Source organism: Onychostoma macrolepis, chromosome 20 (assembly GCF_012432095.1).
Source record: "Onychostoma macrolepis isolate SWU-2019 chromosome 20, ASM1243209v1, whole genome shotgun sequence".
In the NCBI taxonomy this organism is placed as follows: domain Eukaryota; kingdom Metazoa; phylum Chordata; class Actinopteri; order Cypriniformes; family Cyprinidae; genus Onychostoma; species Onychostoma macrolepis.
In genome coordinates, this window is record NC_081174.1 from 30,994,622 (window position 1) to 31,006,122 (window position 11,501).

The following is an 11,501-nucleotide window of genomic DNA, read 5'->3' on the forward strand; positions in this document are numbered from 1 at the left end:
ACTCCTGTTTTCACAACAAACCAATAGGAGGCAGTATGTACAAGGCTTGCTTAGAAAATACAAAGATATAAGAGTTACCTTTATGCTTTTACATTTTCATAGAACACGGTCATTGTTTATAAATAAAATATGAAATGTAAAAATTGTTTTAACCCATAGGCCTGCTTTATGTAGGGCTGTGCAGAGCTTCCGCATTAATAAAGGGGGGTTTATTGTCATCTTTTATCAAGTCCATCTTAACTGTGTTTACTTTCTTCTTTATGAAATTTCTCATTGAAATCCAAGACATCTTTATATACACACAACGAAAATAAAAATGCAAAAAAGGAACATACACGGTATTATGCGACGTGCTGAGGAACGTCAGTTCGTACGTCATAGTCACGTGGTAATATTTGAAATTAAACCTCGAATCGCACAACAACACTACTGTCAGCAAACACCATATTGGAAATAATATTCACGCAAACTGCGACGAAACAGGGATATTTTATGACTTTCGGAGGTAACAGTCGTGATTTTTACAACTTATTCATGTGATACAGGCGCTAATGTAATGTTTTGACGGTTTGAACGTGATTAGCTGTAGCTGTAGACTGACAGTTAATGAATGTTAACCAAAGTTACTCGCGTTATTTCTAGTATTCCGAGTACAAACAAGCTTCCAAGCAAACAACCATGTTGTATTGATTAAATCACAGGTAACATCGCTCAGGATGTCTTTGGGGTTTGAAAAACTGTCGACTCACAATTGGAGGTAAGAAATGAATGCTAATGCTAATGAATATCGCTATGTTTTTACTTAAATGACTTTCAAAGAGTCATATCTTACAGTAACTCTACATTTGTATAATTCAAACTGGTCTAAACCAAACATAAGGGTAAGAATGAAGTTAAAGAATAAGTATGCTGTGTAAACGCTATTTAATTATGTGTGAATCTAACTGGTTTTGTACATGTCTACCAATTTGAGCCCCCTCTTTGCAAATATTATCCATTGACAGCTAGTTAAATTACAGATCTGGAATATCTGGCTAATTTGGAAGTGACATTCCAGCTGACAGAACATTCCCAGAACTTTGAGTAACTTTAGTACAATGTTCGTTTAGAGGTCTTTGGTACGTTATTTAATAATGTTATCAAAAAGTTAGCACAAAAACAGTAGGCCTATTTGTACATTGTTCATGAAATATTTTTTCCATATTGGACTTGACCATTTTTAAAATGTTACTACTTGTTTAAGAACGTTCAGAGAACATTTAAGAGTAGTGTTTGCAAAATTATGAAATGCAATGTTCCATTAAAGAGATAGTTCACCCAAAAATGAAAATTCTGTCAGCAGTTAACGGTAGCCATTGACTTCCATAGAATTATTTTTATTTTATTTTTTCCATACTATGAATGTCAATGGCTACCGTCAGCTCTTTGGTTACCAGCAAAATATCAAGAATCAAAATATGATCATCTTTTGTGTCCAGCAGAAGAACGAAACCTATGTTGTTTGGAACAACTTGTGTAAATGATAACAGAATTAAAAATTTGGGGGAAATATCACTTTAACGTTTACATACCCCAGAAAGAAATGTTTTTTTAACACATATGTGACCCTGGACCACAAAACCAGTCTTAAGTGTCAATTTTTCAAAATTGAGATTTATACATCATCTGAAAGTTGAATAAATAATCTCTCCATTGATGTATTTTCTTTTTGCTGTTTGAGCAAATGCAAAAAATATATTTGTGGTATTCTCCCATTCACTGCTCTTCAAGTTAACCCAACTATGAGGACTTCCGCTGCTGAGAAACCTGGAAAAGTGAAAAAGGTTCATGGGAATGTTAGCAAAATGCTCTTGGAACATATTTTTGTTTGCTGGGATAGAACTAGTACTGCTTTTAATGGGTCAAACGGACTGCGCTATAGGCTCGTAATGGCCAAATGTCATTCTATATATCTGTCTGTGTGACTATTTGAATTGAACTCTCGCCTCATGTTTTGTAATCATGATATTTTGGCTTCTCCGAAGCGCTCCAGGCGTCCCGTCCCAGAGGAGCCAGGTTCAGGAGGAGGATGCGTCTCAGCAGGAGGGTCATGTGCAGATCATGTACTGTAAAGATCAGGTGTATCAGGAGGACGCAGAGTTCAGCATCGAAGAGCTCCGAGCGCAGCGCTACTACAAATCTTTGAGCGGTACGTCCAGATGCTGCAATATCAAGTCTTGTTTTCTGAAAAACGTATCATAATTATGTGAGTTTATGCCTTAAATAAGAAGAAATGAACAACAACAGCAACAAAAAAATGGAAAACAAGATTACTTTTCCATTGACAGAGATTTTGTCTGTTTTAGGTTTAAAAAACTCACTTAATCTATAAACTTGCTTTAATCATTTTCATTTAAAATGTAAACTGATGTACTAAAATAAATAAAACCAAACCAAAATAAAAACTACATAATTACATGCATATAAAAAAGCACAACAAAAATTACTAAAACTAATTAAAGTTTAAATGAAAACCGAAAGAAAAGAAAAAAAAAACTATATAATATAACTCAGAATATTAATAAAAACTGATAGTGTCTCAATGATACTAAAATAACGCTGCCTTGGTCTTATTTTGCAGTAGCATTTATTTATTTATCATTTTGTTTTCTATTTTATCTTTTTTTATGTTTGTATTTTTTTATTTCATTTTAATTTTGAAATTTTAAATTTTCGTTTTTGTCATGTCTTTGTCTTTTTAAAATGTATTTTTAATTTTGATTTCAGTTTTAGTTATTTTAGTACATCAAGGTAAACTAAATGAAAATGAGAGATGTTTTGGTAGCTGAAAAAAAAATTCATTAATGTAAAAATGTTTGTTTATTAATTTATTTTTATATGATTATAGTTTTAGTTAATCCTGGATTAGACCGTGTAGCCATTGTAATTAGTTTTTCATGACTGTTTAAACGCACAGAAAGAGCCTCACACCTGAAGAAACTAAAGCAGGACCTGCAGCATCAGATTGAGGAGAAACAGAGACTCCTTCAGCAGAGAGACCCGCAGGTACATCACCCGTTATACTCGTTATATATATATATATGTGAGAAAATGATGACAGATGGTTCAGTTTTGGGCAACTGGATGTTAAAAATGAACTTCCAGACACAACCATCATCAAATATTGGCATCAGGTTCTTGCTTTAACGGTGTGATTTTATCCGTTTGTCTAGATTATTCATGAGGAGGCCGGTTCTTCCGTCCAGAAATCTGCAGGTTCCTGTGAATCTGACGCTGCTGTGGTGAAATCAGCTCCGGAGGAAGACCGTGTGGTTAGCAGGTCAGTTCTTCATTAGTCAGCGCTTTTCTTGGATTAGATTGAAGTATTTAGAGGGAAATATTTCACTTGTCTTTCTGCATGTTTTTCTCTCCTTGTGTCGTTCAGTAGAAGCTCAGTGAGGCGAGAGGAAGTCATGAATCACAGTGAGTCGTTGTTTTTCCTCTCATTTACATCTGTGCTGTGCATTGATTAGCATTGATTTGAGGAGTAAAAAGTGTAGCCTCTAATATTGCATGAAGTGAACAGTCAGTGTTTTTATGGTGAAATCAAAGCACGTGATTGTTTGTGATGATTGTGTTTCAGGTGGAAGCGACGCTAAACTGCAGAAAACAGCAAAACCTTTCACTGTTTTTGATGAGAATACACTGACAAATAAAACGTAACAAACTCTCGATTGCTTTTCTTTTGTTAGTTTTGCTTTTTCTTTTCTGTTGTTCTTTTTCCTCCTTTCGTTTTTTTTCTTTTTCTTTCGTCCATTCTGTTTTGTTCTTCCTTGATTTAATTCATTCTTTTTCTTTCTTTCCTTTTTTGGTTACTTTCTTTCCTATTTTTGTTGTTTTTCTTTCATTCTTTCTCTTCCTTTCTTTCTTTTTCTCCTTTTTTTGTACTTTCTCTCTTGCTCATTCTTTTTTCGTTCCTTTTTATCTTTCCTTTGTTCATTCGTTCTCTTTCTTTCTCTTTTTATCTCTTTTCTTACCTTTAATTCTTTCTTTTTCTTTCACTCCTTTTATTATCTTTCTTTCATTTGTTCTGTTTTGATCATTCTCGTTTTTTTGTTCCTTTCTTTTTCTCTCTTTTTTGTACATACTGTTTTGCTCATTCTTTATTCTTTTTCTTTACTTTTTTCTTTCGTTCATTCTCTTTATTTCTCTTCTTTCCTTTAATCCTTTCTTTTTTCATTTTCTTTTCTCTCACTCCTTTTATTATCTTTCTTTCATTTGTTTGTTCTATTTTATTCATTCTTGTTCCTTCTTTCTTTCATTCTTTTCATTCTTTCTTTCTTTTGTCTGTTCGTTCATTCTCTCTCTCTCTCTCTCTCTCTCTCTCTCTCTATCTTTCTTTCTTTCTTTCTTTCTTTCTTTTCTCAGTCCATGTTTCAGTTGAATTAATTCTGCCTGTGTTTAATTTCTTGTTTGCACTTTAAGATCGTCTTCATCGAACCGTAATTCTCTGAAGCTGCCCACCTCGAGTCTGAAAGGGCCGAAGTCAAAAGCAGAGTTTGTCCCTGACAAAGTGAGATCAGAGCTCATTCAGTATTTGTGACGAATGTCCCAGATGTGCTCGTCAGTGGCAGTAATCATGCGTTCGTTTGTTAGCAGGATGCGTCCGTCTCTCGCTCTGAGGAAGCCATCATCAACGGTCACTGGAATAAGACTCTGTGCCGGAGTCCGGACGACACGTGTGAATTCGCCCGCGCCACTCAGCTCGCCTCCACTCCGTTTGCTGGAGTCCAGAGGCCAAAAGCGTCTGAATCAGGACTGACGGAGAATCCCAGCCGAACGGCCCCAGAATCCACTAAAGCACCGAGCTTTAACACGACGGATGAGGAGAAAAAGCTCAGGTACTTCAGTCTGACTCGTGTTCATTTACTGTCATTAAACTGCCTGGAAATATTCTGAATTGGAATTAAAATGTCATGTTATTCAATTTTTTTTTTAATGTAAAAACATAAAATAGGATTCATTTTCTTCTATTAATTAATGTAATTTATTAGTTGCTTATGTATTTTCTTTAATTTACTTTTAGTTTTTGGTATGTATATATATGTGTATATATATATATATATATAATATACAAATTTTTGTTTTTATGGTAAAATATTAACACGCTCTTTGAATATTACAAATTCTTAAGCAGTTTTGTGATATTTTCCCCAATATAGTGTGAAACTGCATTTGGGAATGGAGTGAATTATGTGACTTATTTTTATTTTTTTGTATTTCCTTTAATTGAAATATTATTACTGTAATTTACATTCATGCATTTGGCAGATGCTTTCATCCAAAGTGGCTCTTAACACATTTTTGTCTGAAAATGTTCATAATTGGCACAAAAATGTTGTTCCGCTGCATTGCTTTGCTGTTGTTTTCTCAGTAGATATGCACGAGACAGATGGCATTTATTGCTGCATGTCTTTTTCAGCAACTTGCGCATGACATGGTGTTAAAGTTAAAATAAAATAAAACTTTTTTTTCCCCTTTTTTTTAAATAGAATTTTATGTGTTTATTTAATTTATTTACTTTGTGGTGAAATATTAACATTCAACTGTAGCATTAACATAAATGTTATGTTACAGGTTTTGTAATATTTACCCCAATATAGTTTGAAACTGCATTTATTGTCTGTTATGTAACTAATATCAAAGAGAAACTCATGGGAATGGACTGGATTATGGTACACTCGTTAATATTATATTTCCTTTAATAAAATAATTGTAATTTAAATGGTACTATAAATTCAGAAGTGAATGAAGCTGATAAGATACTATTTTACATTTGTGCATTTATCGGCTTACACTGCATTCAGAGTATACCTTTATATCACTTCATGCATTCCATGCGCATCAAACCCATGACTTCGGTGTTGCAAGTGCCATGATCTGCAACTTAACATTAACGTGTAATTTGTTATCTTTAAAGGACCATTCATGATGAGTTAATATCTCTCTTGTAATTGAGTTTTTCTGTGTTTTATGTTCCTAGTCCTATCCTAGAGATCAGTCAGGAGTGGGGAGGCGCTTCCTTCGCTACCTTTTCCCACAACTCCACGAAGCGCTTGAAGGAGCCTGAGATCAGCCGAGCCGCGGAGACGCCGGAGGAAGGTGGGAAATAAAGCTCACGCTTTACAGTTCATTCACTCACGGCTCTGCAGTTTATACAGTCTCTCTCAGCCAGATCAGATCTGCTGGCGTTCCTGACCTGTAGTGCTTTTGGCCACGAGATGGCGCTAGTGTCAGACATTTGATGAGTTGCATCGTTTTTCATGCGCTGGTCAGTTTTGAGATTATAGGCTATTTAGGTTTTCATAACATGTCTTCAGACTAGTGGAAGGACAGCATGCAAAATAGACTTTTAGGTGTTTATTTTATTGCACACTATCTGTTTTGTGTCTGTAGATTTCAGTTGCAATACATATCTTAAAAAGTTTTTTCCACTTTGCAGCACTTGCATACACCAAATGTCAAACAAGAATTTTGAATCTGGCTTCATCCAAATGTATGCATATTAGTGGATATTCAATTAGATCATTAGATTTATATTTCTGTTTTAGTTTTAGTGATTTTTCTACTTCAGTTATTTTCCAGGGCAACATTTAAATTTTTTTTTTCATGTAATATTTATTTTTTATTTCAGTTTTATTTTCAATTAAGTATAGTTTGTTTTGGTTTCTGTTAACATTAACAACTCTGATATTTACATTTGACTCTATATTTATTTTGAGATAGATGTATATATAAACTTTTACTGTACTGTGTTTATGCTTTTTGTGTGTATTTTCTTGTATTTCTTATTTATTCACTGACTTATTTATGATTTAGTCTTATTTAATTTACTGTCTTATTTACTTTTCCTTTTTTTTTTTTTTTTTTTTTTGTTTACCTGGTTTTATGCAATGTTAAGATTTTTGCTCTGGAAATGTATGCAAATTCATGCATATTTAATTTGATAATGTCTAATGAAATATTTGCATACATAGTTTAACATAGTTTAAATATTTGCATACATAGTTTAATTTTATTTAGTTTTATTTTGCCTGTTAATGCACACACATTGATTACTCTGAGCATATAAGAGCTTTTGTAAATGATATAATAGTTTTACATTACATTATCTGTAAAGTATATCCATTTTTCCCAGATATCTTCTGATTAACTTATTTTTTGTGTGTGTGTGTGTGTGTGTGTGTGTGTGTCAGCAGTCACAGAATCGGAGGACGTCTGTGGTTTAAGCGTCAGATCCCGGTTGTTTCATCAGACAGACGTGGCGTCATTCTCCAACTTCCAGCGAAAAACCGGGCGTCTGCCGGACACCAGCGGGGACGAAAACCTGCGTCTCGGTATCCGGAAAACTCCTCCATCATCACAGTCGTGTTTTTACAGTAACTTGTTGTCTTAGTCAGTGTTTCCCAACCTTTTTTCTACCGTGGCACAGTTTTGATAAGTTAAAAAAAAAATCCCACGGCACACCACTAAGCACTACAAATTTCAAAAACAGGTTATAAATACAAAAAGTGTATTGGCTACAACTAGACAGCAAATGCTAAGACTCTTCTCCGTTCTTTAAACACACAAAAACATTAGCCTTTAATAGACAGTGTTTCTTGAGTAAAGAAAACGCTGCTCTTTTTCAAACATCAGTTCTTCATTTACTCTTGCATTGCGAAGAAGTTAACTTCTGTCTTCAAACTGCGCAGCACTTCATTCTTTGAGGATCCAGCGGCGTTATGAGGTTTAGTCACACGCTCCTTTGAATGCTTTTCATTGGTTAAATATTTGTAAAACCCACAAATTGACGATGAACACTAGTGTGCCGCAGCGCAGTGGTTGGGAAGCACTGGTCTAAGAAATGTTTAATAGTGAATTCTACACACTTCCAGATGGAGAGGTGTTGGTTTACTGCGGTAAGATGGAGACGCTGAAGGACTTTACCCTGTACTTCTCCGGCACCGCTGCTGTCTTCCTGAAGGTGACACGCGTGAAGCATCTGTTTTAAGGCCAAATGAGATGTACACACAACTGCTGAGAATAAATATAGAATTATTTACTTGTATTTTTACACTTATTTATTTAGTATATTTATTTATACAGTTTCATAGTATTTATTAATATTTGGAATTTTTAAAAAAATATATTTTCAGTTGTTTTTTTGTTTTTTTAAGTTTTAGGAATTATGTGCTTTGTCATTTTTATAATATTATGTGATGCATCATATATTTTTATTTTATATATATATATATATATATATATATATTAGTAATTTTAGCTGTAGTAATTTTAGTACTTCAGTTATTTGCCTAGGCAACATTTCTAATTTTTATTTGCTTTTTGTTTTTAGTGTAGTTTTTCATCTAATATTTATTTTATTTCAGCTTAGTTTCAATTACCAAAAATGAATAATAGTTTGTTTCAGTTAACAATATTGATCATTACTATTTACACTGTATTTATGCTTTATATATTTTGTTATATTCCTTTTTTACTCATTTATGTAGAAGTATTTACTGTAATAAATAAATGTACTCTTATTGTATATTTATTTAGTCTTGTTTGATATATTTTCTTTTACTCTTTTGTATTTATGCTTTATTTATATTTATATATATATTCATGTTTCTTATTTACTGTCATAATGCTTTGTATTTATTTTAGATTTATATATATATATATATATTTTTTTTTATATACTTCTATTTATTTTCCTGTATTTTTATATATATTTAAATATATTTCGCTCTAACTCTTTATTTATATTTATTTGTTTTATATATAATTAATATTATTATTATTATTTTTATTTTATTTTATTTTTTTTGTGTGATTTGCCATTTATCGTTTTTTCTTTTCCTCTCTTTTCTCGTGTAACAGGTGGATTGTTCCGGAGTGCCGTGGGATTTCTTCATCAGCTCACAGCTCAGATCTCGACGGTCTCGTGATGAACCGGACGGTGACGTCCAGATCTGCTGTTATGTGTTTGAGAACGGCTGCATGACTCTCTGGAGGATTCCTCACGGAGACACCGTTCAGGTTCGGCTCGTTCAGATTCCTCCTAAACCTCTGCGTTCACGTGTCAAACTCGGTCAGACTCTTCTGTCTCCATCTCTCCGCGTGCAGGATCGTCTCGTCAGGCCCATTGCTGGAGACGATGTTTCTCTGTTAGTCGTTCTGTTGCTGGAGTTGGTGAAACAGTTTCATTCCTGTCGAGTGGTTCACGGAGGCCTGAAGCCAGAATCGCTGTATTTTTACCTGAGGTACGTGAATAAAACACATGCACACGCAGGAATGTGATGGATGCTGTTTCTGTTGATGCTTGTTTCTAACCTGGTCGTCCTGTATTTGTGTCCGCAGCGGCATCACGGCGCTAGATTTCTCAAACTCGGTGGATCTGCAGCTCCAGACTGACGTCACAACAGCACAAGCTCTTCCTTCTGCTCAGAAATACATTCAGCAGGGTCTCCTGTCGCCTTCTGCCTCACCTTATCAGGTACATTTAGCCCTCTTTCCTCTTTCCTTCCCATACTTGTTTATTCATTTATTATAAATTCTTATTTTTAATTTTTTATTATTTTTTTATTTTTTTAAATAAATTATTATAATTTATTATAAAGTAGTTAACAAATTAACTATATTGTAAAGTGTTGCCAATTTTATGTATGTAATTTTATTTATAAATTGTTTTACTTTTTATATATTTTTATTACACTTAAATATTTATATTTAGCATTTATTATTATTTGGATAAATTTAAATGATTTTTATATATTATGTGTGTGTGTGTTTTTTTTGTTTGTAATTTTTGCACATTTATATTCATGTTTTTATTTGTATTTATATATTATATTTTTTGTTTTTCTTTTAATTAAATTTTTTGTTTTGCTATTTTAATTTAATTTTTAATCATTTATTTTTATGTTCAGTCTGCTGTGGGTTCAGGATTATTTCATGCTGAATATTTCGTTTCACTGTAAAATGTCCCATTAAATAATTTAAATGCATTGTGAACGCTGTCTCATGGTGAATTTAAAATGCAGTAGTGAATCCTCTTTAGAGAATAATCAAATGCATAAAATGTGTAAAAAGCAGTCATTTTTGCATTTAATTTCTGTGTTTTTCTGCTCTCTTGCGACAGGTCGATCTGATCGGCGTTGCAGAAGTCGTGCACATGCTGTTGTTTAATCGTCCAATGAAAGTGAAGCAGGAAAACTTGGCCTGGAGTTTAGATGAAGGATCTGGATCTCAGCACAGGTACAGCATCTGTTATCATTGTACAGAAAAACATATTCAAGCCATGTTTTACCCCCAAATCAAAAGAAAACATACAGAGAATATATATTTTTTTTTCAAAGATTTGACAAGTAACATTTTTATGAGAATAAAGCACATTTATTTGTGAATTTTCATCACTGTAATAAAAAATAAAAATGTATGTGCACACCTTTTATAATATTTGTTGCTGTCTTTAGCTTATGCAAATTATGTCACATTTAATGTAATATTAATAATGTCGATTTTGGGACATTTTTAAATGAATGTAGTTTTTTTTTATGAAATGTTTTTTAAATAGTTTTAAAATAAAAACAACAATAGTAGATATTGTAAATGTATTTATAATATGCATTATTATTATTTATATTATGCATTATTATTATTTCAAAATTTCAGGTGATTTTTGGGGTGAAATGTGACATTTTTGTGAGTTTAACATGTATGCAGGTGAAGTATTCGATCAGATGAATGTGAGACGAGCTCCTCTTGTTTTGTGTTTTTTCAGCGCTCCTGTCGAGTCTTTATGGAAAGACTTTTTCCACATGATTTTGAATCCAGAACAAAAGTCTTCAGAGCTGGTTTTGTCTGAGCTCATCAGTAACGTGAGGAACAGCTTATGAAGTCAAGCTACACTCATTTGTTGTAAAATAACAGCAGCAGCAGCAGTGCATATGAATTGGTGGTTATCAAATTGATGTTATATATGTATATTGCTTTTTATACACATTTAATAAAAAATTTTTTACAAACGTAAGCTTGGGTGTGTTTTTTTTTTTTTAATTAATAGAAATGAAGAAAATCTCAATTTAATCTCAGCAATTGAGGCCATGTGAAAGTTACAGTCATTGAGTTGATCATTTTTATGAATGACTTGAGGTTGTGGCATGTTATGAATAAAGGGTGTATGACTATATAATAATAACAACTGCTTTTGATAAAAATGCTGCTTAATGCATAATTAAAATATTAAACATACTTTAAAATAAATTTAATTCTACTAAGAAAATAGTCAAATATTATTTAAAAAATAATTCAAATAAACAGAATAATATAAATGGTAATAAAATAATTTGTAAAAATGTTCCACTAAATTTTTTTTTTTTTTTCATTTATTTTTATTTATTTATTTTGGGCCCATATTGTGCATCCAAATGATTTGACCTCTTTGAATCTCCGTTATTAAATTCATGTTGCTTTAG

General features: G+C 32.6%; 1 protein-coding gene across 4 annotated transcripts; it reads left to right on the forward strand.

The window, feature by feature from the left end:
• Positions 1-368: 368 nt before the first annotated feature.
• On the forward strand, positions 369-11,051 carry bub1ba (BUB1 mitotic checkpoint serine/threonine kinase Ba). Of its 4 annotated transcripts, none has more exons than XM_058756020.1 (17): positions 369-505; positions 702-757; positions 2,025-2,188; positions 2,957-3,045; positions 3,213-3,319; positions 3,425-3,462; positions 3,623-3,698; positions 4,465-4,552; positions 4,636-4,880; positions 6,023-6,141; positions 7,236-7,376; positions 7,917-8,005; positions 8,905-9,063; positions 9,151-9,287; positions 9,385-9,520; positions 10,166-10,281; positions 10,808-11,051. In XM_058756020.1, the coding sequence occupies exons 2-17, from the start codon at positions 717-719 to the stop codon at positions 10,920-10,922; spliced, it is 1,860 nt and encodes a 619-aa protein (XP_058612003.1). In that variant the 5' UTR covers positions 369-505; positions 702-716; the 3' UTR covers positions 10,923-11,051. The 4 variants fall into 4 exon arrangements, with proteins under 4 accessions (XP_058612003.1, XP_058612004.1, XP_058612006.1 ...); XM_058756021.1 differs by having other exon boundaries at positions 7,239-7,376; XM_058756023.1 differs by having other exon boundaries at positions 4,639-4,880.
• The last annotated feature ends 450 nt before the right edge of the window (positions 11,052-11,501 follow it).

Coding starts and splice junctions, on each gene's coding strand:
- bub1ba (XM_058756020.1), top strand. CDS start 717: ATGTCTTTGGGGTTTGAAAAACTGTCGACTCACAATTGGAG. Junction 2,189..2,956: donor CTACTACAAATCTTTGAGCG/GTACGTCCAGAT, acceptor TTAAACGCACAG/AAAGAGCCTCACACCTGAAG. Junction 3,463..3,622: donor AGAGGAAGTCATGAATCACA/GTGAGTCGTTGT, acceptor ATTGTGTTTCAG/GTGGAAGCGACGCTAAACTG.